The following is a 25,105-nucleotide window of genomic DNA, read 5'->3' as shown; positions in this document are numbered from 1 at the left end:
TATGCCTGTGTATAATTTTTGTATGTTATAAACTGTCATGACACTACATTATACTAAAGACTATAAATACATCTCAGGCAAGAGTTTTTAAAATATACCAGTAAGGAAGGGGGGGTGGGGGAAGTATTTTTAGCCAGCATGGTTATACTTGTAGAAAAGCTGTGAAAAGCATAAACTTGGTACAGGAATTTTAAGAATCAGGCTGATTTAATGAACTATTCGTGGATGCTGGTAACACTGGTTTTCTAAGTAGAGATGGAAATGGGACAAGGCAGTGCCCTTTGCCACATATTAGAATCTTCCCTTTTTTGCTCCATGGGACTTGGAACAAGTTCTTTTTTCTGACATCATTTTCCTTCTTTACACGTTCTCTCTCATACGACTTAATTTGCCATGCTCTCAAGACGTAAAACCTTAACAAACTTAAATGGTACAAACCATTCCATGGCAGCTGCTCTTGCTGGGAAAGGACTGCTTTAACAGGATTTTCCATTTTTCACTCTTTCCCCAGGACGGCGCTTGCTGATGAATACGCAGTAACAACTGGAGTTGCCGAGTGCCCTCACCCTGCACCTCTGAACCCCCCCTTGCGATGGGCACCACCTGCTGTGCCTCCACTGACCCTCTCCAAACTGAAACCCTGTTACGTGGAAGTGCTCTGTGCCACCCAGGGAGTTTAGGCCCCCCGATTCCAGCCGGCAGGAAAACGCCAAAAGACTAAACCGTGGCCCTTCAAACTCAAAGGCACACGCTCCCCCTAAAACACTGACACACATAACACGTCATCTGGTCACCGCTCTGCGTGCCAGTGGGGACTACCAACAGGAAGCACAACATGACCGGCCACGGCGGACTGCGGTTACGACAGCGATGGTGCCGGCGCCCAGTCGTGCGGCGGGCCGCGGGCCCTGACCCGGCCGCAGGCTGCGGGGGGCAGCGGGGCCGCCGAGCCGCGGCGCTCCGACGGCACGGCCAGGCTGGCAGCCGGCGGCCAGGCCGGGGGGGGCCGGGCCCACGGATGGACGGACGGACGGACGGACGGCGGGGCAGCCGCGGGCAGCCAGGCGCGGCCGTTACGCCGCCACCACCCGGGCCGGGCCCTCACAGGCCGCCCGCGCACACCAGGCCCGGCGTGCGGGGAGGCCGCTCCCTCCTCCCCAGCGCTCCTCCTCCGCCCTCCCCTCCCCGGCGGAGTCCTCCAGCCTTCCCGGCGTGCCCCGCGCTCACCATAGAGCGGAGGGCCGGCCCCGCCGCTCGCTCTCTTTCGCTCGCACCGCGAGTGGGAGGCGGCGCGGCCGCGGCGACATGGCGGGCGTGGGGCCGGCGGGCAGCGCTGCCGCCGAGGCGGAGAAGCACCTCAACGGCGAGCTGCTGCCGGAACCTGAGGACAAGGATGGCGCGGAGGGCGGCGCGGTGGGGCTCGGCGCCGATGATGGTGCCAAGAAGAAGCGCAAGAAGAAGAAGAAGGGCAAAGCGGGCCCCGCGGGTAGGGGCCGGGCCGCGCCGCGTCGGGACGCTCCGCTGACAGGCCGGCGGGGCGGGCTGAGGGGGCCGCGACCCGGCAGACCGGGCCTCGTACGCGGTGGCGGGCGGCTGCGGGTGGCTGAGGGTGGCTGAAGGGTCCTGCCGTGCGGGGCGCAGGCAGGGCGATGGGCGCCCCCGAGGCCGCCGTGCCGCCCCGTGTGGGCTGAGGGGGAACCCCTTCGGCGAGGAGGGGGCTGGCGGGTGCCGAGGAGGGGGCTGGCGGGTGCCGAGGGGACGCCGCTGCCGTTCGGCACCTGGGAAGCAGGGGTGAGGAAAGTCCTCCTTGCTCAGGTGCGCGCAGGAGAGGCCACCCCTTCCCTTATCCCCTCCCATGCCTTGCGGGGGGAAAGGCGTAAGACTGCTGCTGTGAAAGTCATCCCGCATGATGGAGTCTCTATGGGTTCCCCGTACCCTCCCAGGTTCTCAGAGCTGGAGCAAGTCTGGGCAAATAGCGTAAAAGAACTACGGCTTGGGTTTGTTTAATAGGGTAGCAGTTAGTGATGATCATGCTGTGCCTTTATAATTATCTACTTCACGCCCATATTATCTCACAAGAGCAGGTTGCTGCTATGGCAAGAAAAATTAGTTGCCCTGGCAGGAAATAAAAAAAAAGTAGTCAGAAGTGTCTGGGTAGTGCTGCCTTTTTATGCAAGTTTCAGTAACAGCACCTGTCACTGTAGTGCCCTACTATCTACGTTGGGTCTGCTTTATGATGCCTTTTTTTTTTTTTAAGTTTTGGGCGTTATTGTTTACTAACATGGAGCTAATCTTTTATTGTAAGTCATACTTTACTTTTACAAACAGGACAAGAAACAGATAAAGAAATGGAAGGTGCTCTTGATGATGTAGCAAAACAGTTGGATAAACAAGCACTGGAGGAGAAAGAAAAAGATGATGATGATGAAGGCAAGTGTAACTTTTCTGTTGACATTTCCAGTTTCAGCTTATTCCTGGACTCCTATTTTAACAAAACTTTTACAGATGCTTTTTGGGTTTGTGGGTTTTTTTAGTTGGGTTGGGGGGGGGGGGGGGGTTGGCTTGTGAGAGGTAAAATGCACCTGTATATACTTTTAAACTTTTTTGGCAGCAATTCAGCTGTTGCACATGCAGATATGTATAAAGAATAATGGGGGTAACGGCTTTGTTAAGGCTTCTTGTTTTCATGGATCTTATTACTGAAGGGAGATGTTTAGCTCAAGATAAGGTAAGGTACAAATAATTCTTAACTTGAGTTACTATGGTCAGTACAAATTTGTTCCAAATTATGTCTTTTATACTTGACTTGGAACAAAAAAATACAGATTTTAAGGAAGCATTTTAATTAATACCAGGTTTTAGTCTCTTTATCAGTGACTTGAAACCTGTTCATCTATAATCCTAATTTTTCATTAAAACAGAACAGGAAAGGGATTAATACACAAGGAAGGTATACACCTTGTATGTTGCCTGTGCTGTGCAGCTGATGTTCAAAGCAAATGCCTCAAAAGCATCCAATATTGAAATCCAGGCTGGATGCGTCTTTTCTGTAGGAATATCAGATAAAGATGCTGTATTTTCTTTGTTTTGATGAATGTTTCTCAATAGAAGTGAACATTTAAGAAAATACAAATCTTTAGTCATTTAGTCTCCTTTGTGTGCATTAGCATTTAAAGTTTGCTCAGCACCCTGAAAATGTTTCTTGTTGTTTTGCTGAGAAATCTTCTTAGTTGACTAATGTTGGAATTCATCATTCCAGAATTCAATAAATTAGTTATAGACATTTTTTACAAGTGTGCTGAGATATAGAAAATTACAAATAGATTGATCTTTGAACATTATTAATCTATATATAGCATCCAGTTTTATGCAGTTACTTTCTGCAGAAGTATATTCTGATGGATTGTTGTTTTATGCTATATTTCAGGTTACATAGTTGAAAGATAATTAATACAATATCTGCTTTTCCATCATTGCAACAAAAGTGATAAGTATTGAGGAGAGTAGTGAAAACTTCATACAATAAAAAGAATACTTTGAAAGTTATTAGAATGACTATAGTTCCATCTCAGGAGAAATAAGGTTGTTAGTTGCAGGTCAAGTGCTGTGTACTTTTATCCTTTTTAGAGTATTAGCAATTAGTATTACAGTATTAGGAGGTATAAAGAAATGAAGTGGTACTATCACTGAAATACTTTTTTTCCATACATTAGACTTGGATTTATTTTTAGAAAAGCAGTAATATTTTTGCAGAAAAATAAAAATTACTGTAAGGGGGTTTTAAGACAACTGTGTGTTCCTGCCTGTACTGATCCTCACCACTTGCCATCTTAATTGTGTAGTTTCAAGGATATTGCTTAAGACATGGTGCAGCGTTAGATTAAAACCAATAAAATACCTACCACCCTACCACCACCACCCCCTTCTTTTCTTTTTTCTTCTAATAAGCCCATAATGTGGCCCCAGAAATGAGACTGCATACCTTTTGAAGTCCAGGACTGATTAGGAGTAGCACTTCTGACCTCCACTGCAGTGTTAAAACATGCTGATACGTAAGACTTTTGCATGATCCTAGGCTAAGTTATTAAATGGCTATACCAAAATGGCTTAAGGTTGGGCTTCAGTTTTGAAAAGATCTGGAATTGCTTTTCTGGTGATTTTTTTTTTTTTATTATTATCAGCTAAATAACCTGTAGACACACAGGGTATTGCTCAGATGCAGTAGTTAATTTGTGGCAGAAGCATAAGTTAGTCTGCAGCAGTCTTCAAGGACATGAAAGCATAGGCTGGGTTGGTTTGGCTTGCAGTTGGCTGACTCACGTGCGTTGATGTATGAAAAAGCCATAATAAGCAGATAGCAACAGTACTTTTTTTGCAGTTTAGGCCGTGTGTTTAAAAAAAATAAATATCCAGAAATCACTAGGTGAATGAAATGGAGTCATGTCTAATTTATTTCTTGATGTATGGTTTGACATCAAGGTCAAGAGAAATGTGGCAAAATTACCACATTTTGAAGAAATTTATGCACTCTTAAGGATTTTTGGCTGCCTATGAAATACAGACTGATTGAGAATCTGGTAGGCTGGACTACAATTGTAGTTACAAAGTATTTATACTTGCGATTTTTTACAAGAATTTAAATTAAAATACTTAATGACAAGATGAGCTGGGGAGGGGTGGGAGTGACACCTTACTGAAATTTGCTCCAGCTGCAGGAGCATTTACCGTGGCATAAAAATGCAGATGACACTGACCATCATGAGAGGCTTGAAATCTAGTGACTGGAACAACTGGTCAGTGTTTTGGTTTGTTTTTTAAATAAAGGAGCAAATAAAAAATTCTGTATAAATACGTTCAAAATGGCAGTGCTTTTACTTGATTTAAAAGTGCTCTTGATTTACTTCTCACTTTAGATAAAAAAATAAATGTTTTAAATGTAGATGACTAGTACCTATTGGTTCTGCAATGCATTTGTGTTGAGGTCCAGAAGGTTTAGTTAGATGGTATCACACTAGATATGAAGTATATATGAAGTGTATGGAAGTAACTAAGCGTTAGATGTTACTAAATGTGAAGTCCATGGGGTTATTGTTAACTCTCAAATGTGCCTGTAATGCCGTGTGGCCAGTTCTTGGTGCTTACATGCTGTGCTTTCTGAAAACCTCCCACTCGTACTTCCCACACGCAGTAGTTTTGCTTGGTGCTGGTTGTGACTTTCCCAGTTATCTCCAGATTAAACTCATCCTGACCTAAGTGCTGTCATCTTTACTTGTTTGGGTTTTTTATCTTTCCAGAAGTTCCTTTAGCTGAAGCATCAGAAGATGGGTTCAAAGCAGTAGTTCTTAGCTTTTTGTTACATGTTGTGTCTAATACAGTTCTCTCTCATGCTTTCCCCTACCCCATGCATCTTTTTGGGTGAATTGAGAATAGAGGAATTTTAAGTAGGGCTTTCTGAAAGCTCTTTCCCTGAACAACTTTTTTTTCTCTGGTGATATCTTTAAGTCTCAACTTGAGCAAGTATTTTCTTAGATCTGTGTTTGTTGTAGGGACGAAAAATGCTAATGGTTTGGTATCAGCTTCTAGTTTCTTTTAATCCATTAAATTCTGCTGTGAAAGAAGTGTTTCCAGATGGTTTTATGTCTCATTCAGAATTCTTCAGGTTTTAAAGTTACTTAATGTTCACCTGAACGCTTTCTTTCCTGTAGATGGAGAGGGTGAAGGAGATGGAGCAACAGGGAAAAAGAAGAAGAAGAAGAAAAAGAAGAAAGGACGTAGGTATCGGGCACAAAAATAAAGATAGACCGCATGAATATTGGTATAAGCATGTGTAAGTGCTGTTCTTGGCAGTAGAAACAAATTTTGGGGTGCATCTTGGGTTTGTAGGCTAAGTCTGGCTGAGTTTTCTTCTTTCTGGTATCACTGAATGCCATGTTAAACGTTGGGCCAAATAAAGTCATATGAGGGCATTGTGATAATGATGTTACCTTGGTAGAAGCCTAAATTTTGGTAAGGGGATCTTAAATAATTTGTGCCATTTAGCTTTTATGGTTGAAATAAGATACCTAGTATTTCATGTACCATATTTAAAACTTTCTTAAATTATACTCAACAGCTAAAGTCCAGACAGATCCACCTTCTATTCCAATATGTGATCTATTTCCTAGCAACATATTCCCAAAGGGGGAAGAATGCGAATACCCACCAACACAAGATGGGTAAGTGTTTTAAGCTTTAAAAAAAAAAAAAAATGCTGTCATCTAGATGTGTGGAATTGCAAAACTGTTAATGTATGACTAAATGGACAAAGTAAGTGTAGTTGTGGTGTGCTTTTTTCTTTTCTTTTTTTTTTGCTTTTGCTTTTTTTGCTTTTTTTTCTTCCTTTATTTTTTTTTTTTTAAACTGGAAGTCTTTGGTTCAGAAATGTTTCTCATTCCCTGCCTTTTTAATTAAGATATAGCCTGAGCAGAATTGCTATGAGGCAAGGGGCCAACAGGATTTCAGTAGGTAGCTTGTAAGAAAAATATACTCTGATTTAGAACTGAGTGAAGATTTAAAATTTAAGGTGATAAGATACTTACTTATGCAGCAGTTCTGGGGGCATCTAGATGTCAACTACTTGGTTTGGGGTTTTTTTTGTTGTTGAAGAGGTGTCTGTGTCAGACTTAAACTGTCTCATATTCTTTAAGTGGTACATTCTGCACTTTGCTTCTCTTGTTTGTATGAATATGTTACAACAAACTTTTTTATAATTCATTCAGACATGGGAATGGTGTGCAATTTTACTAAACAAGCAACAACTTTTAGCAGTTTACTGGAACAAAGATCTGCATTCTTAGGTTTTCATAGAGTACTACTGTTTCCTTGTGCTTTGTTAGGAACTAGAATATACCAGCTTGACTTGAGTTTCCTGATTTTTTTTTCCTACATGAAGTGTTGTGGAAGGTCATATTTTACTGGAAATATGGGGGTATGGAATGAGAGGTGGTGTGGAAATAGCTTGAACTGCATGAAAATCTGAATGAAAAGACCAAGTATTACTGAAAAATTCCTGGGAAATTTTGCATTAAAACTCTGAAAAAAGTGTTTAAATGAAAGGCGGGGGGGGGGGGCAGGGAGTAGATAAATATTTATATTTTTGAAAGCATTGTTTAGTTTTCAGTGACTCTTTTCAGAATCGAATTACTTTGAAACATTTATTGGTTAAGGTCAATGCCTGTTTCTCAGAGTGTAAGCAACTAAAGAGTCTACTATATCCTATAAATTCTACTCAGATATTCACAGATGATATGGTTTCATTTTTATGAGTTTAAAACTCAGTTTTGAGGAAGCTTTTCTTCTTTGTAATGACTTTAATTTGATCAGAAGGTGTACTCATATCTATTTACAAATTACTGCCTTTTTGTGTGCATTAAACTTTTTATCAGAGTAATCCTGACAGGCTGATCCAGGAGTGATTCTTTGATGCTTAAGTGTCTGTATATGCATATGACACATTCAGATAGACATGATTTAAGCAGTCCAGAAAATTCGGTTATAAATGTCTTTAAGCACATCCATAGTTTATTAACACGCCATTTTTGCACATCTGTTATATATCCAGCTATTGAAGATTAAATGTTTGAACTCTAGGTTTGCTATTATTCATTTGAAAAGTAAAAAAACTCAAACAAAAAAACCCAAACAAACAAAAAAACAAACCAAAAACAAACCGCGTTTTGTAACAGGATTTAAGTATAGCATCTTTTCTGTACCAAGAGCATTCTGCTATGGAAAAAGAGTATACTTTTCTAAGGAACTGGAAATTATTTCTTTATATAATTTGCTTAAGCAAATATATGCTTAGTTTTGTTCCTAATTTAAATATTTACATCTTATGATGTACTTTAGCATTTTTGAACACAAGTAGCTACTTAGTAACTGACATGAATGCTAGGGTATTTCCTATTCTGAAGAACAGTTTCATTTTATATATTGGTGAAGCATTTTTGTGCTGCTTCTCTTATTCATTCAGAGGGCAGTAGGGTTTTGTCTTTGCTTTTTTAAAGAGTCGCACTTCTGTGCTTAGCTGTTGGTGTCAAGTGCTTTCTGAAGCTACCTCTCATCAACCTGGAATTGTATATTTTGTGTAGGAAGTTGAACTAAGGTGGGTATCATTCAATTTTCAGGGGAAAAAATAGCAGATAATCAATCCTTATATAAGCAACAGACTAACAGGTTTGATATTTTTATATCTCAAGTATTCGGTTTTGTTTGAAGGCTTGTGGTTTTTTTATTGAAGACACCGGAATTTGAAATGACGTGACAGGGAGGACGGAAAAGCTCTAAGCAATATTTCATGATACGCTGATTTTGTTGAAGTGGGATTAAGGAATTCTTGTCCCTGACTGCTTGTTTCTTCCTCTGTGGTGTTGTCAGGGTTAAGGTAATCTGTGGGAATTGTTTTCTGGAATTCTTATCTTTGATCACTAAAATCTAGTTTACAGCACAGTCTTACAAAGATTTTCTAGTGAAAACTGGGGGCTGTGAACTGCAGTGAAAAGATGGGAACAAATTGCTTGGAGCAAGAGGTGAACTTCTTAAGTTGACACATGGTAGCCAGCACATTAGGATACTGTCCTTGGAAAAGCTTGTTAGCTCATGTACCTGTCAGAGGACTTGATGTTTGATGTTTGACCTTTATCTGATAAACTGATTTTTTGCATGTCTTGAGTGCTTAGACCCACACAGGATTTGTCACCTCCTTTCCTGAGCTCCCAGGTGGCAGTGGTGCAGCTTTGGCAGCAAAATGCTTTGGGTCTGATACGGTATTTTTAAATGTAGGGACTACTTTGTCCTTCGGCTGTATTGCATGGAGTGACTATATGCTGAAATGCAGTAGGATAGAGTGAGGATGGCTTCCTGCCCATTTGCTGGAGTTTGTGCTTTAGTCTGTGACTGGCAGAGCAGCTGCCCAGATTGTCAGCAGCTCTTGCTACCAGAGGGTGTTCCCTGCTGGAATCCAGAGTAGTCTGAAAGGATCCTCAAGCCTCTCCCCACTGTTTTCCTGCAGTACACGTTTTCCATCTTGTGCCGTGACTGCATTGTTGGCAGTAGTCCAGTTTCCAAGTGCAGTAAGGTGGCTTAGGTGTTGCAGGCTGTTGCTTTGTTTCTTTGTTGGTGGAAGGCAAATTCTAAGAGTAGTATGCATGAGACTTGCTATCGGAGCCAGAAAACTGCTCAGAAAACTAAGCATGAGATTTCTCCTTCACACTGTTGTTACTTTATCTGAGCAGGGACAAAAAGTTCAAGGGAAACAAGCAAAAGAGTCTCAAAATACTTTGATCCTCTATTCATCCAGAGAAAACGTTTATGGAATAGCCTGTTACCCTTCTTTATCTTTTCATCTCTGCTTTAGGATTAGGCCTCTGAACAATGTATAAATAATAAGTTCAAAATGCAGTAAAATTGCAGGACATAGTCTCTTGGCTACTCATACCTGGTTTTTGGCTGTGAAGGAAACTTAGAGTGGAGCCAAGTTACATGTCTATAAAACAGCTAAGTAGCTACACCTTTGAATTTCAAAAAGTAATCCTTTAACACTTCATATTCAGCTCACTTGGATAAAGGTAAAAGTTAGTTTCTAAACTTGGAAACCTTGGCACAGTTCAGCATCTTTGGTCCATCTTGCCCACCATGGCTTTTCTTTTATTACCCACCTAGCGGGATGTGCAGCTATCTGTTGTTATTATTAGTATTTGTCCCTCACAATGTGTATGGAGTTCTCTGAGTTAGCATTATGGTTTTTTTGTATTATTACAGTACTGCAGCTTCACTATTTGAAGGTGTATCTACTTTGTAGTCAGAAAATTAGTATCTAAGTTCTGACAGCTGCTGGAGTGCTTAAATTAATTGTTTGTTTGCTTTCTTCAAAACTTAGTTGTATCGTTTCTTGCATAACAAAAAAATATATTCAAACCTGATCTTATCTTTAGTCTTGCATTGAAAATCATTCTTCTGTTTGTTCTATGAACCTACAAAAGAGCCAAAATGAGTGGTATTCTCTTGGAACAAATTAATTCACCATCCAACAAATTTAGAAAGTAACTTCCTGGCATGTGTCATAGTTACCATGCACTGCATTAGGTAATTCTGAGGGTGAGTGAAAGTAATACTGGATCTGCAAGCTCTTAAATTTTGAAGGAGCTATTGTCTCTGTGTCAGTAACAGTTTCTGGGCCAAGTAGCTATGCTACAATGCTGAGATTCTCCTGCATACAGGAAGAGCACTGTCTGAATGAGCAAGATTGTGCAAAAAATAAACTTTGCATGAGCAGAGCATGTTGCGGTGATTTGCCCTGCTAAACTCAAGGTAGAAATGCAAGCATTGATATGAATTTTATATGCTTGTTCTGTCTTGTTGAAAAGTATGCATCCTTCAAGGACTCTGCTTCTCTGGGCTTTTGGGAAGGCTGGGAGGTAGGGCTTTTGAAAGTATAAAGGGGGTAGTATAGCTTGTGGTCTAACTGAGTAACTTCATGACACACATAATCTATGTTGAAGGCGAACTGCTGCTTGGAGAACAACTAATGAAGAAAAGAAAGCGCTAGACCAAGCCAGTGAGGAAATCTGGAATGATTTTCGGGAGGCTGCAGAGGCACACAGACAAGTGAGAAAATATGTTATGAGCTGGATAAAACCTGGAATGACAATGATAGAAATCTGGTGAGCACACAGATCTTCTCAGAGACCTCTGCTGTAGATTTTTCTTCATTCTGTGTGGGGCTGGGATTTAGTCTCAATTTTGTGTGCTTAATTCACCGTGTCACGAGTGTTGTGGGGGATTTCTGCTTGAAGTACACAACCAGTATCCCAAACTACTTCCTCTGAGTTTCCTCTTACAACATGTTCTTAGCTTATGCAGTTTTACAGGGTCTGGGATCATACTGAATTTCAAACTTAAGATTTCGGTTGCGTTCACTTAATTTTGAGCACATGCTTGATTTTAATGTTCAGTACCTTGGCTACTCTTGCACACAAGTTCTGCAGCGGTGCTGAGAGAAACAGCAATAGTGGTAGTAAACATCCTGGCTTTTGCCAGAATTGTCAGTGAAATTGTATGTGAATGAGCAACACGGGTGCAGTCTGTTTCTGGGAGGGTGAGGAAGCATAAAAATGGGGTGGCTGCGTACTCGGTCCAGGGCAGGAAGACTGACTTGATTTAGTCTTCACTGGCTGATGGCAGTGTTTCTTTGTGTTATGCTCAGCTGATAAATAATTGAGCAAATGGATTAAGATAAACATGAGTTTGATTAAGCTGAAGTTTAAAGAATTAATTAGGCTAGACTGAGTCCTTTTTCTGTCCTTCAGTTTATCTGCAGTGAATGTCTACTGTCCAAGTACTGCACTGATATGGGACAGTTTAGATTCCAAAATCAGATGTTTTCAGCCTGGTATGACTGAGGACTGTGCTGACAAGAGCAGGATAGTAAGAAAGCAAATCTGAGCTGATCCCCAAGGTAACTGTGTGAGGATAATGGAAAGAAGTAATAGACCATCAGGGAAAGTGGAAGACAGACAGCTACCTTAATAACTAGTCTGGCTGAAACAAATCTGTCATGCTGAATTATACAGTTTGACTATTACAGTTAAAAGCGATAATTTTCTCAAAACATGACTTTTCCTTCTAAAATACCTCAGGCTGTGGGGACTTGCTCTTAATGAGCTCTCTTCTTTTTCCAGATTGCTTTGAGTGAATAGCGCTCTTAAATGAAATCGGAGTATGGTGCGCTGGTGTGAGTGCGTCATTCACTGCCGCTATAGGACAGTGGTGAACGTGTTTGTTTCTGTAGCTTTCCAGTAGCTAGCAGCTTGAGAGTAGACAAAAACCATGAACAAATGCTAGTCTCATAAGGTTTTATTTTATTACAGTTATTGCTTAAATGAAAAAAATATTAGTCCTTTAATTAGATTTTATTTTTTTTAATAAACGAAGTGACTATACTGTTGCCTTGCCCCACCCACCCCACCCTCTTTTAAATGCCGGTAATTTTAAAGAGTTTATTTAAATTGCCTGAATTTTTTTAGTTGTATAACTGCTGCTCAGGAGGAATGGATTAAATGTAGCTGGTAAAGGATGGATATTTTAAATTTAGAGTAAACACACTAGTGAAGTCCTCCATTTTGGCCAAGAACCAGTAGAAGAAACAACACAAAGAACTGAAGATCATTATTGTTGTACTTAACGTTTTCCAGTCTAGGGTCTCCTTCTAGTTAGCATATAAGTAATTTAAGATTTCACATGAAAACATATGCTTGAATATTTTTTCTGAGGCTTTGTTGTTGCATTGATTTGTCTGAAGTCATCATAAGAAGTATTGATGACAACTGTTATGTTCTTTTTTTTTTATCTTCTCCCTCCCTTCTGCCTTTTAGTGAAAAACTAGAAGACTGCTCACGTAAGCTGATAAAGGAGAATGGTTTAAATGCAGGTCTTGCATTTCCTACTGGCTGCTCTCTGAATAACTGTGCTGCCCACTACACTCCCAATGCCGGAGATCCAACAGTGCTGCAGTATGATGATATTTGCAAAATAGATTTTGGGACACATATTAGTGGTTAGTTTTTATTTATGAATTAAAACTTTGAGAACATTGTTCAGTGCAAAGATTAAAGCTAATTAATTTCTGCTGATTTCAGGTCGTATTATTGACTGTGCTTTTACAGTCACGTTCAATCCAAAATATGACAGACTATTACAAGCTGTAAAGGATGCCACAAATACTGGAATAAAGGTATGATCACTATGTAAGTAATTTACCAAGTCTCACAGTAAACCTTGTGATTCTTTTCCATTTATATTTGCACTTTGTTTTCAGTGTGCTGGAATAGATGTACGTCTCTGTGATGTGGGGGAGGCCATACAAGAAGTTATGGAGTCTTATGAGGTTGAAATTGATGGCAAAACATACCAAGGCAAGTTCTTTTCTTTATGTAAGGATAGTTGTTCTTAGAGAGTGTATGTGTATCTATATATATTTGTACAAATACTGATTTATATGTAACATATTGAAAAGACCTCTGTACTAGAAGTATGGTACGAGTCTTGCATAAATACGGGTTTCTGGCTGGCTTGCCGTTCCTCTGGAGGGATTTTCTTCGTTTATCCTTCCAAGTATTGTATCTTCAACAGATAAGATGAAGGCTAAACAACTGTTTCAAAATGTGCAAATAATTTGATACCTGTTGTTTGGCTTTATTAATGCTTTTCCTTTATTTTCCATTTTTTTCCATTTTTTCATATTTTCCATTTTTCCATAGAGCTTTTGTTAATGTTGGAGTTGCTAGTCTTTAATAATGAAGTTTTGATACAGCATACAAAACTAACTTGTGTCTTGGTTGGGATTTGTACAAGATGTGTGGATAGTTCTGTGTTTAATTCCTCTGCAATATGATGAGTCACTATTGTACTTTCAATATGGGCTAGCAAACCAAATTGCCTTAAAGGAATTGTTAGGAAATTGCCTGTAATACTGATGTTTTCTTCAAAAGTGAAACCAATTCGCAATTTGAATGGACACTCGATTGGGCCATATAGGATACATGCTGGGAAAACAGTGCCCATTGTGAAAGGAGGAGAAGCAACAAGAATGGAGGTAAATGGAGTTATTAAATCTTTGTTTAGTTTCCCTGACTGTCACTGCAAGAGTATTATTATTTCCTGTGCACTCCTGATGTGTGGTATTTGTGATGCTGGTTGGTAATAGCAGCAGAAGAAAAACTGTACTTTGTAGTGTTACTGTAAAGAGTGATCACTCTTGTTTCATCTCAGTGGCTTCTACATTTAGCCCTGGAGTGTTCTGGTATCTAATACTTTATGAAATTGAAGCCTAGGGACCCTGCTATTTTAAAAAAAAAAAAACAAACCAAAACAAAAAAACCTTGAATTCTGAATGGCCATAGTGATGCTTACAGAAACTCTTGCGTGTTTATTTCTCAGTGTGTATATATTACTTAATGCAGTGTTGGAATGTTGCACTTAAGTGCAGGGAAAAAGTCAGGAATTCAAATTTTGGGATCAGAGTTTTCCTGAAAGGTGTTTGGACTTGCCAGTCATTCACACTTTCCTTGTTTGTTCACTGTAATTAAAAAGATGAAATAACAATCTTCTCTTGCTCCAGTAATTCTTGAGAAATATTTATGTAGTGTTCTAGCTTTGGATGACTTTTTGCAAGTACAGTTAGATATGCTAACTTTCTTGAGAAGCTTCCAGCGCAGGTTTTCTTTGCAGATATAAGATAATCAAGCATATTTCTAGTTAATGTGAGAGGCTGGATGAGAGATGCTGTTTGAATAGTGTTTTGGAGAACGGGAAGAGAAATTGCTGTACATGATATGGCAACTACCAATTGGAAATGTAATGTTGAAATATGTAACCTGAGATTCAGCCATCATTTTGATGTAAATGTGTTCTAACAAGAAAGGAAGGCTTATTTAGAAGATTGATAATGAGATAAGAAGCTTTTAATTTAATTCTAAGCTTGATCACTGATCAGCAATGGTCACTGGTAAGCCTATCAGAGTAAATAAGACTTGTAAGAGCTGAACAGGGACAGGTGTGGTCTGGACAGGACTGTTTTTTTTGAGGTAGGCTCACCCTCATCGCCTAAAACTTGTATGGTAATTATGGATCACCTTGTTAATGATGTGAGCAAAGAGACCGATTTAACTCTAATCTTATCTATAGGAGTGTTCAAAGGGATGAAAGAGTGGTGGAAAAGGAAGACAGAAAAAACTTGTGTGCCGTTCTTGTTTTAGCTTAGTGAATGGTTAGGTCTTGTGTATCTTCCATCATCTATTACTAGTATAAAATTTAAGTTCTTTAAGCAAATCTTACTTACAGATTTCAGAGATTTGAGATTGTTTTAATTTAATATCCAGACACTGGGGAGAAGACCTTTTTTAGATTTCTTCAGCTTCTGTAGGTTACTTAGGACACAATCCTACAGCATTAAAGACAGTGGGTTTTGCCAATGAAGAATGTGGAGCATAGCCAAGCTCTTACTGTACCGTACTAATTATAGTATAAAACTGCAATCCAGTGAGTTTTTTGTGACGGAGAGAAATATAGCCTCTGACAATCCTTATTCTGAAAAAGTGGGTGTAAAGTGATTTATTTGTTTGTTTGTTTTCTTGTTTTTGTGGCATTGTGTGCAGGTTTTTGTGCTTTTGTATTTCGGGGCGCTTTTTTAAATTAAATCAGTTAAATATTCAAGGGCATCTTTAAGAGTTTGTCTTGAATTTGAAGGCTGTGTTGGCTTCTTATTTTTGGGTTGTGACTTTCAAAGTAGCTTAATAAACTGAAAAACCCAGCTCCTGCTGTGCATTAATGTTTGATGCCCTATCTTGTAAAGTCCCTTTCACAATCCTACCGTTAAGGATATGTGAGTGCACTTGCCAGAAATGAGTTTATATAATGGCATTTCAGTATGTTCTTGGCTAGAATTTTGATAATGCCCTTGCAGATATTTATCACCTTCATTTCTTGAAGAAATTCATCTTGTGGAGTGGAAATGAGCAGGTTAAGGGTTTATACTAGCAGCTGTTACCAGAAAATTCTTGCAGAAATTGGGCAGAAAGTTCTTCAGTGCAGTAAGTCTCTGTAATCAACATCTATTTGCTATGTCTAAACTATACGTTTCCTAGGACTTCTATCTGAATATAAAAGGAGTATTGCTTCCAGTTAGCAAATGTTTTACAACAGAATGTAGTTTCTTAGCTATGTTAGATATATGCTTTGACAATTTAACTGCAATGACTTTGAGAAATTGTGACTAGAAACGTGCTGATATTTATTGCTTGAAACAAATGGTACTAACATAAATAGCTGGTGATTTGGAGATGTCTGTAACTAAGTGTGAAATCTCCGTATTAAATTTTTCTCTACATTGATCCGGTGATTGAATATATTCACATTTAATTACTTGTATTCAGAAGTTGTTATACTGAGATTGTCATGTCAGAATGGCCTGATGTCACTTATTTTCATATTGCAACATGTTTGTTTGTTTGTTTTTTCTTCTCTCCTTAGGAAGGCGAAGTGTATGCTATAGAAACCTTCGGTAGCACGGGAAAAGGTGTTGTTCATGATGATATGGAATGTTCTCATTACATGAAGAACTTTGATGTTGGGCATGTGCCAATAAGGTTGGATTTTGTTGGGTTTTGTTGGTATTTTGTGCTAGAGCTACCACCCTCTTAAGGTTCAAATTTGATACAATGCAGATTCTTCTCTTGAGGTTGTCGGAGGATTCAAAGGGTGGTGGTAGCAATGTTCATGCTATGAAATATGCTCTGATTGTAAGTCTGGAACAATATGGAATTATTTATTCCAAAGAGTCTTGAAATGGAGAAAATACATTATTATGTCTTCAGAAACCTAGATTGTTTGTTAACAATCTTCCTATCATTAATATTTTTTTAATAATTAATAATATATTATGGTGGTATATTAGTCTATATATTAAAAGTATAGATTAAAAAAAAAAATCAACATCCGTATTATGGTTGTGTGCTAGAATCTTTATTTTAGTGCTGTTCCCAGAATATATCAAGCTATTAGTGTCATCTGTTTTGTTTGTGTAGATATTTTGTGGGGTTTAAGTTCTTATTTTAGTGTATAGCTATAAAATGAAATAGATTATTAATGTTCAGTTTTCACTGGGATTGCGTTTTAACATTTCTAGGAGTGCAATCTATTTTCTGAAGTGAAGGCTGTTATGGTTAGAACTGTAGCAGGCAGGCATGCTTTTCCAGATTGTTCTGTGGAAACAAAATAGACCTATCTAGTAATATGAAAAAGGGGGAGGGGTTGTAGAATTAGCCTAAGGGTTGGAAAGGAACATCTTACGGTTGGAAGTAAATTTATTTCTTAGCAGATCTATAAATCTCTGATTTTTATGCTCATATATCGCAAGAAGTATGAATAAAAAGTATTTTACTTCAGAAGTAAAACTTCAGCATTTTAAACTACCAGGCTCATGCCTAAGTTAGTTCAGATTATTAACCACTTTGGATCAGGAAGAATTCTGGTTTTCCGTATAAAACGAATTGTCCTTTTATTATTTAAGAGAACTATTCCTGTCACTGCATTTAGTTTTGCTTGCATAGTTAGATGCAGATATGTTCCCAATCTGACGTCCCCCATTCAAAATGGATGGCCAGGATATTTGGCAGCATTCAGCTTTGTTTTGAAGGATATCTTTTTGCAGGAGGAAAATGCACTTTCTTTTGTGAACAGAACATCTCATTGATGTAGAAAGACATCCCAAGACTGGGCAGTCTTAAAATACCTTGAAATCTAACCCTTTTCTTAATTAGTGTGTTTCATTTCTGTAGGGAATACTTGCTGGTGATACTTCTTCCTTCTCAAATTACTACTTCTTTTTTCTTCAGGCTTCCAAGAGCAAAACACTTGCTAAACGTTATCAATGAAAACTTTGGTACTCTTGCCTTCTGCCGCAGATGGCTAGATCGCCTGGGAGAGAGTAAATACCTAATGGCGTTGAAGAACCTGTGCGACTTGGGTATAGTGGATCCGTATCCTCCCTTGTGCGACATTAAAGGCTCATACACGGCACAGTTTGAGCACACTATACTGTTGCGCCCAACGTGCAAGGAGGTTGTCAGCAGAGGAGATGACTACTAAACTCAAAGCCACCTCAGCACCTTTATACTCCAGGCTTTGTCAGAACATACTATACCAGAATTAATTTGCAACGTATTGTCTGTTTTAACAGTGGACTGATGTAATACTTTCCGTATTTGGAAAGGAAGGAATTTAATCAAAGGCAAGTCTTCTAATGTAACTAACCAAGGAAAAAGCTTTCAGGCCTTTAGAAATATTTCAAAAGTTACTTATTTTTTTTGTTCAGGGAAATACGTGCTATAAAGCTCGATTTTTAGTTTGGAATGAGTTATACATTTTGTTTTGAACATTTATGAGAAAAGATGCTTTTCAAATATTTATATTACCATATTCCTACTTGAATGCTTTGAATGACTACACCTGATTTCTGCGCCCAAGTCCTCTATGATACTGCCTTTTAAACTTCCTGGAATCCATTTTGTAAAAAATAAAGACAAATTTTCAGATCTAAAAATATATATACTTTTTAGAAGTCTGGTTATGATTCTAGTCAGGAGTCTGCTCGGGAACTGCTCTATTAAATATTTTACAAACTTGATTTGCCATTTCTTGTCTTGAAACTGGATCTGTCTTACCCTTAGTATGAAATGTGGCCTTTCAGTGCCAATTTAAATAGTCTTGTCGGTACTGGGATACAGGGTAAGAAGTCATCAACTCTTTGCAGGACAGAATGGGACTTCAGTAAAGGTGCGTGGTGTGATTTGGTTTTGAGTGTGCCGGTCTTCAGACTTCTGCTGTATTAGAACATGTCAAATGCATTTGGTGGTCTCTGCTGTTACCAGCAACGTGCAACTTCGGGCTGAAGTCAGCTGTGAATATTAGTATATATCCCTATATATTCTTTGCGGTTGGCATGCCCTCTTGCACAGAGTAAAATTTTCCTATGTGTGATTCCCAGTCTCCTTAAAGTTCACATTCAATTGGACATGTTTTAGGGGCAATGAAATATTAATTTATTTTGGAGTGTTAAAAGTTCTTCTATACAGGCAAACAAATCTGGAGTAATTGATGTCATCTTGACATAAGAGGTCATTTCTTCTTCCTGCTGCAGTGAATCTGCTGAATCGCATTTGTAAAGGTAAATTAAATCCCTATTTATTATTAAATTAAATGGTTCTTCAGGCCTAGGTGCAGTATGTCTTTCAGTGCTATATACTTGCCTCGTGACTTGCACATTAAAATTCTACATACAAAAGTAACAAAAAGGACAGCTGCTTTCATGGATCCACAACAGTGCCTTAAACAATTGCTTACGAAACAGAGACACTTCACCTGCTCCTTCATAGATGACAGCCTGTGTTTAGTTAGAGGAGTTCATACTAATTTAGAAATACCAGTTCAATCCCCCTGTCTTTCGAGTAAAAGCTGCACTTTGTCCTTTTAAAAACACAAGTATTATGAGCACTGGCAACAGTTTAAAAATAATATACATCAGTGGTATTTTTCCCCAATTGTAAGTATTGTTTAAACTTAGTACCGTTCAAACTTGTAGAAATGGATGAAACGGGATATTGAAATGTGTATTTCTGTTGTTGCTGTTTGGGGGTCTTGGCATCCCAGCATTGGATTTTAAGTGATTTATGCAGCTGTATGGGCATGTGTGTCTCAACTTCCAAACAAACAGTAACTAGTGTACATGCTTGTACAATGCAAAATAAAAACTGGTACTTGAAAGAATCTGTGATGAACAGGGTTGCTGGGTACATCAGCTGCTGCTCTTTTTACTTACGCTAACAGGACCATACCACTGATGCACTTTTTGACTTGATATGAGCAGGCTGTGGTGGAATTGATGGCTTCTGGTTCACTTACCTGTTTTTGTAACAAACCAGGTTACTGCAAGTTCTGCTAGAAACAAGACAAATTTGCTTCAGTGCTTAGCCTCTTAACTGCCAATTGCAGACTTTCCTGTCTAGAAGGATCATCTGTTACTAGCTCAGTGGCACTTGGTACTGTTCCTACAGGTTAAGGCTTTTTTATCTTCACTGATGGTTACTTCAGGAACACTTGGTATTGCAGATCCATGATTTGGTTTCCTCCCTTTGTCTTTTATTTCACCTGAACGTAGTATGAAGATCTGGACTAGCAGAGCTACTTTGGATTATGGCCTATTCTTTTAACTTTGTAATTTACTGGCTGTTTACTAATCCACATATGGAAGCTGATCATCATGCATAACAAGTTGTAGAGGAAATGTTTCACAAAAACATTTGCAGAACATGATGGATTGTTTGTTGCCATTAAATTTAATTGGGTTTGTCTGGAAACATGCTTCCTGTGCTGCTGACCATCCTGCATTTACAGTCAGTGTAGAAGGTAAGCCCTATTTCTACCTCCTTGCACCTTGCATTAAGAAAAAAAAAAATCTTCTATGGCTTTCATGCCGTATAGGCTGCATTTTCCTGTTGCTGTAGGTGTAGTTATAAGGTCCTGGCCACACTATCTGATAACTGGATCATACTGTCTTGTCACTTGGCAAAATCAAATTATTTTTTTTTGAGCCAGATATTGAAGTCTGTCTTTCGTCTTTCTCGAATACCCAGAGATGGGGATCATCTTACTTTTCAAGTATGTGCAGCACCAGAAATGGTAATAGTTTTTGCAGTGAGTGCATTCATTAGAGGTGCCGGAGAGTCCCAGACCTAATTGGCAGGCTTTCTCCTTCATGTAGACCTTGAGACACGCATCATTAAAGAATGTACAGCTTGACCTTGACCTGTCCTTTTGATGAAGGTACAGCTTAAGATTCTCTCGAGACTCATTTTAGGCTCAAACAACATGCTTTTCCAATGTGGGGCTTGGGTTTGGGTTGGTTTTTTTCCTCCGCTTTTTGATCACCTGCTTGAGCAAGTCTTCAACCTGAGTCAGTCTTCTGTTAGTTTCATGCAGTCTTGTATAAGTTTATGCCTGTAAAATGGCAAAGTTACTTTGCCTTGTGTTTACCTGCCTTAGCGGCACCCTAATGCAGTGCACATGCTCCGTGTGGGCAACAGGCACTGCCAGCTTGCAGCAGTCTTTCCCAGGTGGTTGAAACGTTTAAAGCCTGCCCCTCTACCTGTATGCAAGGAGCAGGATGCAGCAGAGACTCCTGACTGCAGCTTGCAAAAGCAAAGTGAACTTTATGTCCCAAAACAAAAAGCTGGCTGTGTTTGCATCCTGCAGCCCTGCTTTCCCCGTCCCACCCTGTAAAAGGCATTTGACGTGGGCCTCCTACGCTGCGTCGTGCCAGGCCCAGCTCCAGCCCAGGAGCACGCTGCCAGAGGGAAAATGCCAGGGCAGCTCCAGCACTTGCTACACGCAGTTGCTTTCTTGGCTTCTTTAGGTGAAAGCCTAAACTAATGCATCAGCTTTTTGTTTTGTTGTCCCTGGTCTTCTTTTTAAAACTATTTTTCCACTTGTGTGTTGATGGTAGATTTCCTTGGAGTTCTGCACTTCAAATTTTGGCTTAAAAATACCACCCTACAAGAGAAATCAGCATTTCACCTTTTTAGTGGTGGATTTTATTGAAAATTGAAGTGAACTTGGTGCTAAGTAGGAACTGTAAGGTACACCCCTGGGAACATGCTTTTCTACTTGAGACTCCGGCTTGTGAAATAGCGAAGCAGTTCTAGCACTAGCTTTGTGCAAGCTGCTGTGTAGCAACCTGGCTTGCAAGGGAGCAGCAGGTATTTCAAGGGTGAGTTATAACTATAACTTTCCAAAGAGGAAGCTGAAATGGGGCATCTAGGGAGGGAGGTTAAGTTGCTGTTGTCTTCCAATTGCTTCATGCTGTGTTACCTTCAGTATATCAAAATAATATTAGCGTTACATAACAGTACAAAACCAGGGTAAGACAGTATCATGGAAACATAAATGATACGATGTGTAAGCATGACTGGAATTTGTTCGTTTGATTTTTACAGGCGGTGTTTGGAGGCAGAGGAACTTTGCCAAATCTTTCTTACTTTTTTTTTTTTTTTTTTTTTTTACAGGAAGGAAGAAGAGGGTTAGTATTTCTTGTGTTAATTATTTGCCAGGATTTTGCTCTTCCAACTTGTTGGTACTTGGCATTCCATGGAATATCAATCAGCTGTCCATAAACAAAGGCAGGCAGTATATATTCTTAAGTCATTCACAAAATAGTGGTTTTGCCAAATGGTTTTATGAAGGTGTATTTAGAGAAAGACCATGTAACTTGAGAAAAGCATTGTGTGCTTTGAAGCAGGATGTTATTTTTATATGAAATATATACAGTATATTTTTTTTTCTACAAGGGTTCAAGAGGCAGTTGAATGTTTGACTACTTTTAAAGTAAAAGAAAAACTAATTAAGACAGCTGTCCTGTGACTCTTTCAGAATTTTTGACTTGTGTTTTTGCCATGACAGCCACCCAACTAAGGTTGAAAGTCGTATTAATTTTAGCTTTGCTTTGCATTTCTACTGCTGCTGACTTCTTTTGCAAAGTTACAGTGATTTATTAAAAAAAAAACACCCACAACTGCCTAGTTAGCAGTTGTCAGCAGTTAAGATAAAGAGTAAGCCTTTTGGCCTAGTTGTTTTTTAAATATTCCCCCACCCCAGTAAGGCCAAATCTCCAAATCCTTAAATGGGAGAGAGCTGTATGGAAGCCCTATTTACCACTTGATAGAAGTGCAAACACATAATCCCACTGCATGCTGTCTGGATGCATACATCATTACCACCTGGGACGGGAAAATGGGATTCTTTGTCAGTGGAAGAGTGGGCTGCTGTGCCCTGCGTGATGCATCGGTGCGCTCGGCAAGCTGGCGGGTGGGGGACAGCAGGGAGGAGCGGCTGGCTGGGCCGGCTGGGGGCACTGCTGCCCAGAGGGACCAGGACAGGCTGGGGAGATGGGCCAGCAGGAGCCTGGAGTATCTCACACTGGAAGGGACCTCGTGCAGCTCTACACCGGGACGTCCCACGTGCTGGGCCTGGGCAGGAATAACCCCAGGCACCACCACTAAGGCCAACTGCCTCCAGGGCTGCATTAGGCAGAGCACTGCCAGCAGATCAAGGGAGGCGATGCTTCCCCTCTCCTCAGCACTGGAGAGACACAGCTGGAGGGCTGGCTCCAGTGCTGCACTTCCCAGTACAAGATACAGACTGCCTGGAGGGAGCCCACCAAAGGGCTAAAAAGGTGACGATAGGTATTGGAGCATCTGACACGAGTAGAGGCTGAGAGAGCTGGGAGCGCTTAGCCTGGAGAAGGGGAGCTCAGGGTAGAGTTTATCCTTGTGTGTAAACACCTGGTGGGGAGGGAGTCAAGAAGACCTAGCGAGGCTCTTCTCAGTGGTACCCAGTGACAGGACAAGGGGAAACCAGCACAAAGTGCAACACAGGAAGTACCATTTAGTCAGAAGTAAGCTTTTACAGTGAGGATGGTCTAGCACTGGCACAGGCTGCCTGGAATGTTTGTGGTGTCTCCATCCTTGGTCCTGTTTAAAGCCTGACTGCACACACCCTTAAGCCATCTGTTCTGGTTGACCCTGTTTTGAGCAGAGTTGGACTCTACAGTCTCCACAGGCCCCTTCCACTATCAACAGTTTTGTGTACCCTCCTCAAATGTACTTGGTAGGTAACTCGTTAAGGCACACTACCACTTCCCTTGTGTAGCTGGAGAAAAAAACCCAGCATCTCTCCTGGAAGGCTGCAGAAGGGAGTTGGCAAGTGACCTCATAAATGCATGCAAAACCATAACTGGTGTTAACATTTCTATGTTCACAGTGTGGCTGGCTGCCAAATTACTACTCACGGAGAGTTACTGTGTGTGTGAGGTGGTCCTGAACCCTTCATTAAAAATAATTACTACATAATTGCTTTACCTAGTTGCTACAAGCACTGATTGCTTGTGCAATGAGGAAATTCAGCAAGGGCAGCGTACGGCGCTCTAGGTGACCAGGTAGCCTGTATGTCAGCTGCAGACAGCTCTTAGCAAGGTAGCAATGGAACTGAACCTGTTTTTCTGAGTGTAGATTAAAATGAAGGTAGCGAGTAGAGGAAACAAGGGTTAGGCTTCTTGAGATGCCTTCACGCGATTATCTTTCATACCAGTAACTTAAGCTACCAGACGAGCTCGCTCTGGAACTATCAATCAGGTGGGTTTGCCTGGGTCTCTTAAGCAACTCCACCTAACTATACCCCTGTTGCTGATATAGGTGCCGAGTTGCTGGACCCTTAGCTTTACCACTCTTCAGAACTGCGACTGAGTTGTTCCTGGGGTCAGGGTTCCACAGCTGCCGCTAAAACGGGTAGGTGGCCTTTGCTCAAATAGCTGTTTGGTTTCCTAAGGTCAGCACGATGTAGGCTTCTGCACTGGCTGTGGTATTTCTGCTCCTGAACCTTGCCACTTCCTTGGCTCCAGTTGGAGTGCTATTTTAAATACGTACCTGAGTGAAGGAAGGCAGAACATAAGCATGTAGACTTACACTGAGCTTGAGCCTTACTCCATCTTAAAAGGGTGCAGAGCTAGCTGCATCACCTGGCAAGTATTAAGAACCCAAGCAGAAGCTGTTGAGAAGTGCACCTGAATTAGCTCATCCTTATGCTGGACTGCAGTAATCATCTCTATCCTTGCTACAACTTGGATTAGGACCAGAACTCTGAGTATGTCCTTTCTCCTTCTCTTGTTCTACCCAAGAGAGCACCAATGGGAAGAAAGCAGAATCTGCTTCTCCTAAGCTAATGATCTCTTTTAGAGAAAGCCTCGAGACTTAGCAATGCTTGCTGCAGCAAGAGAAAATGCAGGGGGACAGCTATAAGCACAGCCTAGGCAATCCTGGTAGGATAAGGCCCTTTCTAAGGGACTTGATTATGTGCTTAATACTGATGATTGAGGCTAATTAACCTCCTTCTCCTCCCCCAACCCCCCCAGTCCCAAGATAAGCTCTTCCACTAATGCTTGAGTCTCTCAGGACTCCTACATATCTAGTTGAGATACTCCTGGGAGAAGAAAAAGTATCAGGAGTCTGAAAGGCAATTATCACAACTCTTTCCCCTTCCTTTCTATTCCCCTGAACTACCTGTAAGTGGAAAGAAGCGTTTAAATGACATTTGTTTCCTCATCAGAAAGGCCAACAGAGAAGGAAAGTATTTGAAAGACTGTACAGCCATAACGAGTAGATTTGTCAGATCATCTCACTTCAGCGGGTGGCCCTTGGCTTAAATAAAAAAACCCAAAGAAGCAAACCGTTCTTGCACATTAAATTAGGATGAGCACAAGGCAAAGAAAGTTTGAGGACTGAGACCACTATGTACTCCCTGTAATATGGCATCTTTCAGAAACATACATAGAAATGATAGGAAAAGTCATGAAAAAAACCCCAGCTGTTAAATCAGTAACAGATGGCCAAAGCAGTCTTACAGTTAATGCCTTGACCCAAAATTTTAAAATAATAATTAAGAAGATTGTAATGATAATGTAGGA

The 25,105-nt window shown here is 40.3% G+C and overlaps 1 protein-coding gene across 1 annotated transcript; it reads left to right on the top strand.

Annotated features, from left to right (window-relative positions):
- The first annotated feature begins 1,197 nt into the window (after positions 1-1,197).
- METAP2 (methionyl aminopeptidase 2) lies at positions 1,198-18,220 on the top strand. Its single transcript, XM_055807353.1, has 11 exons — positions 1,198-1,486; positions 2,329-2,430; positions 5,706-5,771; positions 6,113-6,215; positions 10,539-10,700; positions 12,411-12,592; positions 12,675-12,769; positions 12,854-12,950; positions 13,527-13,630; positions 16,066-16,181; positions 17,430-18,220. The coding sequence occupies exons 1-11, from the start codon at positions 1,306-1,308 to the stop codon at positions 17,680-17,682; spliced, it is 1,461 nt and encodes a 486-aa protein (XP_055663328.1). The 5' UTR covers positions 1,198-1,305; the 3' UTR covers positions 17,683-18,220.
- Positions 18,221-25,105: the final 6,885 nt, after the last annotated feature.

The sequence above is a fragment of the Falco peregrinus genome, chromosome 6, assembly GCF_023634155.1.
Source record: "Falco peregrinus isolate bFalPer1 chromosome 6, bFalPer1.pri, whole genome shotgun sequence".
NCBI classification, from domain to species: domain Eukaryota; kingdom Metazoa; phylum Chordata; class Aves; order Falconiformes; family Falconidae; genus Falco; species Falco peregrinus.
Note: the sequence above shows the minus strand (reverse complement) of the source record. Positions and strands in the feature narration are given on the sequence as shown.